The following is a 9,628-nucleotide window of genomic DNA, read 5'->3' on the forward strand; positions in this document are numbered from 1 at the left end:
AATGCAATGGTGTGAGGAACTGCAGCAGCGGCGCCTCCGCTTTGCTGCTTTTGATCCAAAGGAAAACAGTCGTGTGAAGCGTTTTAATGGATTCTCCTCCCAATACATTTTGACCTTGCGTCTTATTTCTTCTTCTTCTATTCAGAAATTAAAAATGCAGCTGTACGTTTTATCGTCGTGGTTTTTCTTTGCTCTTTGTGTGTTTTTTCTTCCTCCTTTTGATCCCCCACAGTGTTGGTGGAGCCTTACGATACGAGAACAAATGTCGCTGTGCATTAGCGTTTAAATCCCTTCTGTAATAATTATCACCGCCAGAATAACCATAACCGAAGCAGCTGCGGGCCCGATAATAAGTACAAAAGATTCCTGCTTTAAGGATGTTTTAATAACCGTATGCTACATGCGCCGCACCAAACAGCAGGACAGAGGTAGCGACTCGCTGACGAGGACCATTAAACATCTGGGAGACAGATTGCTTTCCTTCCACACCTGGAGGGGGGGGGGGGGGGGGGGACTTTAATTTAGACAAACACGCCTCCAGTGGGACGACGACGAAGGATATCGTTCACTCAGTGTTTGCAGCGAACACTGGAAATCCCTTTTTAAAAGGAAAGAAGTTAGTTCTACCCATCGAAACCCAAAGGCAACGGACACACACACACACACACACACACACACACACACACACACACACCTGTTCCGAGGTACAGGACGCTGTAGTGCTCGTCGTTGACCGCCATCACGATGTCCGCCACGGCGTGCGTGATCTGGTCGTCCGTGGGCAGGTCGAGCGGCGCCACGCCGACGGGCCGGATCACGTCCTCGATCTCCGGGTGGTACCGCATCACGCCGAGGTTCTTGATGTCGCTGTGGCCGCCGGCCGTCGAGTTCTTCCGGACGCACTGCGGACGGAGAAGAAGGCGGCGTGAGCGACACGCCCCTCGAACAGAGAGCTCCTCCTCCTTTATTATTGTTTATTGATTTGTTGTTGATTCTCTCACCATCCCGGGCCGACTGCCGATGAACGGACTGCTGTAGCCCTTCAGCTTGGAGGTGGTGAAGGCCTGGTCGATGTCTTCGATGGAGTAGGCGCAGATCACGGTTCTGCCCCTGAGGGGAGAGTGATTATGACCAGCGGTTATGAGTTATGAGGCCTGGAACTGGGATTTCTTTTTGTGCATTTTCCTATGAAAGTCCAGCAAAATGTGTCAATTTCTGCTCCTCACATGCAGAGTTTAAAAAAATGAGCTTAAATCTTGACAGAAAAGCACTTAAAAGAAGAAAAAGATGAAGTTAGAGTAATAAGTAAAGGCTGTGGTTTGTTTGTAAAATAAATATGGACGTGACAAATAACGTAAGGTTTATTTATTGTTTAACACGATTCACCAACAGAGACCTCCTGGGTGAAATACCAGTTTTTGTTTCTCACGCATAATTAATAAATAACATTCATCAGCGCCCTGTTAGATGACGGGTGCATTCCTGCAGCCGAGGTGCAACTATCACAGCAAGGCAACATAAACAAGTCCTTTTGTATCTCCACGGCAACAACAAAGAGCATTGTTTCTTATTGTGCTGTCAGACAATAATTGCTTTTTGTCTTTTGAGCAAATAATACATTTGACAGGACGAACATTGCAGAGTAATTATTAGTCATATTTTATCAACGTCTTGCAGAACATCCCGATGTCTTCTGCACTTTATTATCAGATAAATACCAGCTGACGGGATTTTGCATTTGATTTTCCGACTCTTATAAAATGAAATGAAACACGTAAAAATCTCATATAATGAGGAACTTGTGTGTGCGTGTGTTTGTGTGTTTGTGTGTTTGTGTATATTGTGTGTCCGTACGACGAGTTCTTACATTATTTTAGTGGCATGTTCAAGCAGATTTTGGTATATAAGTAAATATTAAATCAATATTAAGCCCTTATTATACTGTACACTGCAGCTGAGGGATGTTACTCCTTCACACGTTAATGTTACACATTAAACTTGCATCAGGTCGTCGTATTCACATTATTATGTCTTCTTGACCTTTAACATTAGAACACGAAATAATATAAATAACCAGGAACTTCAAGTGAGCGTGAAACAATTGAAGGTACCTGCCCATAATTCAAATTATGAGAAGTCTACGATATAAAAGGTGAGTTGATTTTGCTTTAAAGAATTATACTTTTGTCACAAAATATCTTAAAATCTCCTGTGAATGATTAATTAATTTAATGATTGTTATCGTAGACAAAAACTGAAACTAAAATAAACACAAGAAGTTAAATATGTTTATTATAAACCCAAACAAAAAACAACAAAAAACGACTTCCTTCAGGAAAGACTAAAACTAAACTGATACAAATGTGCCTGTTTAACAAAAATATTTAAAATAAAATAAAGATGACCATAAACTGCTGTTTTTGAGATAATGAACATTAATTTGGAGAGTATATATATATATACAGTATATATACTGTATATATCATTTTTTACAAGACATGTAAAAGCTTTAAATGTCCCATTATATATATTCAAAAAAATAATATAATAATAATAATATAATATATATAAATATATATAAAAAATAATATATATTTTATATAATATTATTTATTTTTTTTGTCCCGAGTGGGGACATGTAAAGCGTCTTCAAAAAAATTTCTTAAAAAAAATATTATATATATATATATATATATATATATATATATATATATATATATATATATATTTTTTTTTTTTTTTTTTTTTTAAGACACGAGTGGGACATTTATTGATGAATTAAATGTTGCACAACCGTCTCTTATGTTGTGTAAACACAGACCTGATCTCAGGCATCTAACCAAAACCCCATTAAACCAAAAACCGAGTCCTGAATGGGCACCTCTTGGGAACTTGCATGGGGGGTTGGGGGGTGGGGGGGTCTCACCATGCGTTGGAGAACAGGCCGTACAGCACCCCGGCCCTCTTGTCCTGCGCCGTCAGCACCACCGCCTGCTTCATGTTGTTGTACTGCTGCTGCGTGTTGCCGGCACCGCACATCACCCGGGCCTTCATGAAGGTGGTCCACGAGTCCGCCAGCAGGGCTTTGATGCCCCCTTCGTCCACCTTTAGGGGGGGAGGGGGGCACAACGTGACCACAAAGTCACCACGCCGCAAATCAATTCTGAGTTTGTGTCTCGTGACAGGATGTGACATTGAGACCTGGAGTCCCGCCCCCTTTTTCCACTTAGACCCTTGTTGATAGCATTCCAGTCCCCTCGATGCTAACTACGTTAGCTTTGTTCATGTACATCAAATATCACCACGGTGATCGCTCATTTTAATCATTTTTTATGAATCTTGTTCGTATTCTGAAGCCTTTGATCCTTCAGTTCTTAACAATTCACTTACAACCGTGTTTTTCTTTTTCGGAAAACACAGAATTTATACCAAAATCTCCTCGTCTCTAGCAATTATTCAAACTAGACCAATCTGTAAAGGGCACAAGGCACTCTTTTAATTGCCTGCTCACCATTCATATTCATATATATATATATATATATATATATATATATATATATATATATATATATGCAATGTAATGGGGTGTGTTTGTTCGTTACCGTGCAGATTCGGCCGATGCGAGCCTTGAAGGGCTCCTCGTCCACTCGGGCCGTCTTGTTGAACTCACTGAAGAAGAAGTAGATCTCCTCCTTGAACTTTATCGAAGAGGGGATCACGGCGGCGCCCGCAAACTGAGGATCTGGCGAGGAGATATTAAACGTCGACTAAGTCTGTGGATCATCTGGAGGGCCATCTTGTCCTTTCAGATATCTCCTAAACTAGACACCTCAGTGCAGAACCTTTCATGACGAGCATCACTACAGATAAGAGGAGCAATGTGTATTTTTTTATTCTATCCAGGGGTGAAATGTCCCATTTTTAAACTGTTTGATTTTAAAAAGGGTGACAGTGAATACTCCCACGTGATTGGTGATTTACAGAGAGTCCCACCCACCACCTCCACATGCATTAGTCCCCCCCCCCCCCCCCCCCCCCCCCCCCCTCCTACTCACTCAGCAGCCAAACGTTCTCCGTCTTCAAGAGCTTCTGGGAACCAAACGTGCGGCGGATCGAGCCGGCGTGACCCGCCACCGACGACATGGCGGAGTACATGCTGCCATCTGAGAGGGCGAGGAAGAAAGACGGGAGGGGAGGAGAGAAGGAGGGGAGGAGAGGAGGAGGAAGGGTGAACAAAGGAAAGGGCGCGAGGTTCAGAGGGAGGACGACGACAGAAGGAAACAACGTGGGGAGAAGAAGGAGAGCAGCCGCCAATCAACGTGTGCTCACAACCCCACTCGGCGCCCCGTCTCCATAGCGACGGGGAGCTCTTGAAAAAATCGCAGCGAGCAGCATCTTCATCGGCATTAAAATGCGGCGCACTTAAAGCGCCCGTTTGGTCTTCTTATTGATCACCCCAACGACGGCTCTTCATGTCGTCCAATCAAAGACGACACAGCACCCGATGAGCAGACCGTTGCTTTGTGTGACGGCCATTTTGGAACATCGAGTTCGACATCATGTTTGTGTTATTTTTGCAACCAGAAGTGATACAAATAGTCAGCCTGATTGGACGACGCCCTGGTAGCGACTTGTCAATCACCTTGTAGCCCCGCCCCTAAAGCATCCCCTGCTTCATGGTCTGTTTGACTCTAAATGGACCATCATCTACTAAAGGAACGTCGTGCTGCATTGAAGGAGTCTTGGAACTAGAGATTGAGACCGTGAACTTGGCAGCAGAGAGAACGTGTAGGCGGACTGTGGGAATGCATGCTGCTTATGATGGTTTATTACATAAAGAAAGTAAATCACGACTAAGTGAAACTTTTTGAGAGATGGAGCTGAGGTGTGTTTGAAGACGTGGATCAACACAAGTCTGATGGCAGTGAGCCAAATGTGGGATCTGTCAATCAAACCATGCATCAGTGGTCGTCACAGACGCACCTGGAGGGCAACCTTTATGGTTTTAACATGTTTTAATTAGAGTAATCTGATATCATTTATTGTTGTACATGTTATACATACACAGTCCTTTTTATGTGTATCCTGAATAAACCTCAACTAATGCGGTAATGGAAGTATAATATTCCTGTACATACAGGACATGGCCGGTCCCTTTATAAAGGATTTGACAGCCTGATTATGAAAATAAACATGTAAAAACATGTTTGATTTCACACAGCCCACCATATTTGCTTGCAGCCGTCTGTAAAACTTCTCTGAATAGCGTCCGTGCTGTCAGATCAACAGCTCCACGATGTTTTACACGAGTTCTTTCTGTGTGAACGCACAGCGGCAGATGGCCGAGTGAGTGTGTGTGTGTGTGTGTGTGTGTGTGTGTGTGTGTGTGTGTGTGTCCCCTGGCGATGTTACACTTGAAAACAACATATATGGTCTGCCGAGGCACAGGAATGAAACCGGGTCATATTGATTCTGAAGGGTTGCTCTTCTTCATATTTTAGTTTTATTTTGGGGGTGGGGGGTTGTTTTTCTTCATCTAAATACAGTCTCTAAGGAAAGAGGGTGTTGTATACCGCACAGATTGTAAAGTCCTTTGAGCAGAATTTATGAACCATGGAGGCCCTCACCCCGATGGGTTGTAGGACCTCACTTCAACCCTCAACTGATGGGTTGTAGGACCTCACTTCAACCCTCACCCTGATGGGTTGTAGGACCTCGCTTCAACCCTCAACCTGATGGGTTGTAGGGCCTCACTTCAACCCTCAACCCGATGGGTTGTAGGGCCTCGCTTCAACCCTCAACCAGATGGGTTGTAGGACCTCCCTTCAACCCTCACCCCGATGGGTTGTAGGACCTCCCTTCAACCCTCAACCTGATGGGTTGTAGGACCTCCCTTCAACCCTCACCCCGATGGGTTGTAGGACCTCACTTCAACCCTCAACTGATGGGTTGTAGGACCTTGCTTCAACCCTCATCCCGATGGGTTGTAGGACCTCACTTCAACCCTAACCCTGATGGGTTGTAGGACCTCCCTTCAACCCTCAACCCGATGGGTTGTAGGACCTCGCTTCAACCCTCAACCTGATGGGTTGTAGGACCTCGCTTCAACCCTCAACTGATGGGTTGTAGGACCTCGCTTCAACCCTCATCCCGATGGGTTGTAGGACCTCGCTTCAACCCTAACCCCGATGGGTTGTAGGACCTCACTTCAACCCTAACCCCGATGGGTTGTAGGACCTCGCCCCGATGGGTTGTAGGACCTCACTTCAACCCTCAACCTGATGGGTTGTAGGACCTCACTTCAACCCTCAACTGATGGGTTGTAGGACCTCACTTCAACCCTCACCCTGATGGGTTGTAGGACCTCACTTCAACCCTCATCCCGATGGGTTGTAGGACCTCACTTCAACCCTCAACTGATGGGTTGTAGGACCTCACTTCAACCCTCAACCTGATGGGTTGTAGGACCTCCCTTCAACCCTCACCCTGATGGGTTGTAGGACCTCACTTCAACCCTCATCCCGATGGGTTGTAGGACCTCACTTCAACCCTCACCCCGATGGGTTGTAGGACCTCGCTTCAACCCTCACCCAGATGGGTTGTAGGACCTCGCTTCAACCCTCAACCTGATGGGTTGTAGGACCTCGCTTCAACCCTCAACCCGATGGGTTGTAGGACCTTGCTTCAACCCTCAACTGATGGGTTGTAGGACCTCACTTCAACCCTCAACTGATGGGTTGTAGGACCTTGCTTCAACCCTCAACTGATGGGTTGTAGGACCTTGCTTCAACCCTCAACTGATGGGTTGTAGGACCTCCCTTCAACCCTAACCCCGATGGGTTGTAGGACCTCGCTTCAACCCTCAACCTGATGGGTTGTAGGACCTCACTTCAACCCTCAACTGATGGGTTGTAGGACCTAGCTTCAACCCTCAACTGATGGGTTGTAGGACCTCCCTTCAACCCTAACCCCGATGGGTTGTAGGACCTCGCTTCAACCCTCACCCTGATGGGTGGTAGGACCTCGCTTCAACCCTCAACTGATGGGTTGTAGGACCTCACTTCAACCCTCAACCTGATGGGTTGTAGGACCTCGCTTCAACCCTCACCCTGATGGGTTGTAGGACCTCACTTCAACCCTCACCCTGATGGGTTGTAGGACCTCACTTCAACCCTCACCCTGATGGGTTGTAGGACCTCACTTCAACCCTCACCCAGATGGGTTGTAGGACCTCACTTCAACCCTAACCCTGATGGGTTGTAGGACCTCGCTTCAACCCTCAACCTGATGGGTTGTAGGACCTCCCTTCAACCCTCAACCCGATGGGTTGTAGGACCTAGCTTCAACCCTCATCCCAATGGGTTGTAGGACCTCACTTCAACCCTCACCCTGATGGGTTGTAGGACCTCACTTCAACCCTCAACTGATGGGTTGTAGGACCTAGCTTCAACCCTCAACTGATGGGTTGTAGGACCTCCCTTCAACCCTCAACTGATGGGTTGTAGGACCTAGCTTCAACCCTCAACTGATGGGTTGTAGGACCTCACTTCAACCCTCAACCTGATGGGTTGTAGGACCTAGCTTCAACCCTCAACTGATGGGTTGTAGGACCTCACTTCAACCCTCACCCCGATGGGTTGTAGGACCTCGCTTCAACCGCTTCATTCACTCGATAGCGTTCAATTAAGTGACGCTCCTTTTGTTAAATGTTGATTAAAACTCAACAGATGGAGGGTTTAAACTTTAGAAATGATCGTCCTGAGTTTAATTCTCTGAAGAATATCGTGACGTACAAATAGAAACGCCACACAAGCGACCGCAACGTCCACTCCGAACATCGGAAGAAAGAAAACTAGCCGAATTATGTTTTTCATTGCAGAAATGGATCAATTAGCCTGAAGCACATATTAATGGGCAACACATTGGAGCTTGTTTTAAGGTAAAAATACAAGCGTGTCAGCCAAAGTACTCTATGATTTATTAAAATCTACGAGCGCACCGATCTTGAAGGGCGGACTCTTTGAAGTGGTGTGAGGCGCTTTGGATGAAAGCATCTATGAATATAAATAATAAGAGACAGATCACTCAGTTAATAAAAAGAGCTGAAGGTGGCTTTGTTCCAAAATAAGATATCTGGAAGAAGTGACTCCTTTTTTAAAGTGAATGTTGTTGCAACGCTCCAATGGAACGAAGTGTTCACACGGAAGCTCATCCATGACTTCAGGAAGTGATAATCACGTTGAATTCTTCTATTCGGGTCAGAGCAATATTTCATGGTGACGACATCTTTCATGCAGTCCAAGAATCAGGCCGTTGGTACATTTTTGGGGGGCAAATGTGTACCGTACAAAATAGATGATCATTTTGTCTATTCCATTATTATTTAAAATGGCTTTTTATAACTTTTGCGGTTTTAGGGGCGACAAACGCGTTCGCCTCCAACCAAAAAGGGGCGATACAAAGATACGAAGATACAAACATTCACTTCCAGTGTCTTCTCATCTCGGCATCAGAGGTCGACTTCATGGGCGGTCGCTCGCCTGCGTTCGTGCACGTGTGACCGTGCACTCCCGGCTCACAGAGGTCGAACGCTTTAACAAAAGGTCGTCCGTAACAGCACAACTCTTCATAGCGGCCTCGATGCTAAACCACGATGAATCTATAACTGTAAGGGGATAATATCCAGTCGTGTGATTCCTTGTTACCTGCGGGCAGGCTGATGGACTTCTGGGACGGGTAAGGCGGCGAGATGTCGGAGGCGGACGCGATCTGCCCGTTGCCCCGGACATCCGTCAGCACCGTGTTGTTTACCTGCCGGCAGAGAGAGGAAGTCTGACCTTTTGACCCCCCCGTTCATAAACATCTTACAGTTCTCTGTCTGTCACCACACAGGGGTTAGAAGAGTCTAACTTCTACATATTCACCACGGAAAACATCCTGCATGGCAATAAATAACTCTTTCATCTCACCGGGCACAAAGAAATAAGTGAGAAAATTAATATTTTAGGCTTGCATAATAATAATAATAATAATAATAATACACGGTATAGCATTTCGAGAAGCGCGTCCGAAGGAGCTCTCACCAGCATCCAGCACCTGGGGCTTCCAGCATTGGTCCCGCACACGATTATTGTGTCGTTTACTTTCTGAATGACCGTGATGAAGTTATCACACTCCAGCTGTGAGAGGAAGAGACAGAACGTAAAGGCAGAAAGAAGAGAGAGAGAAAAGAAATACACAGATGGGGGGGGGGGGAAGGGTATCAGCATGACTTATTCAATATGTACAGAAACATGGATTCTAACTCAGAGGCATTACTGGATGGAGGATGGAGATGAACACTTTAGGGGCACATTCAGATCGTAGGAGTTCTCAGCGTGTTGTTAGAATAAGCATCAAATGAAGGCTGGTAGCTGGAGACGGAGGAAGTGCATCGCTAAACCTCGTGTGAGTGTGTGTAGGTGGATGTGTAGGCGAGCGGCTGGGTATTAATCTGTGCGCCAGCGTGCACGTTTTATGACTTTGTGTGCTCGTGTTCTTGAGAGAAACACTTTGAGTTTGGGCTTGCTGGTTTTAAGGGGCTTCGCAGTACAATCTAGGACCTCGGAGCTCAAACCGACGTCTCCTT

General features: G+C 45.8%; 1 protein-coding gene across 1 annotated transcript in view; it reads right to left on the bottom strand.

The window, feature by feature from the left end:
* Positions 1-9,628, bottom strand: part of si:ch211-113g11.6 (uncharacterized protein LOC559008 homolog) — a 28,501-nt gene that overhangs the window by 5,952 nt on the left and 12,921 nt on the right. Inside the window, exons 4-10 of the mRNA XM_034553223.1 lie at positions 9,084-9,179; positions 8,706-8,811; positions 4,056-4,163; positions 3,603-3,742; positions 2,927-3,105; positions 1,002-1,110; positions 695-902 (exon numbers count right to left, since the gene is read on the bottom strand). Of these exons, the coding sequence (XP_034409114.1) occupies positions 695-902; positions 1,002-1,110; positions 2,927-3,105; positions 3,603-3,742; positions 4,056-4,163; positions 8,706-8,811; positions 9,084-9,179 (946 nt within the window). The remainder of the gene's footprint in view (positions 1-694; positions 903-1,001; positions 1,111-2,926; positions 3,106-3,602; positions 3,743-4,055; positions 4,164-8,705; positions 8,812-9,083; positions 9,180-9,628) is intronic.

This window comes from Cyclopterus lumpus, chromosome 16, assembly GCF_009769545.1.
Source record: "Cyclopterus lumpus isolate fCycLum1 chromosome 16, fCycLum1.pri, whole genome shotgun sequence".
In the NCBI taxonomy this organism is placed as follows: Eukaryota; Metazoa; Chordata; class Actinopteri; order Perciformes; family Cyclopteridae; genus Cyclopterus; species Cyclopterus lumpus.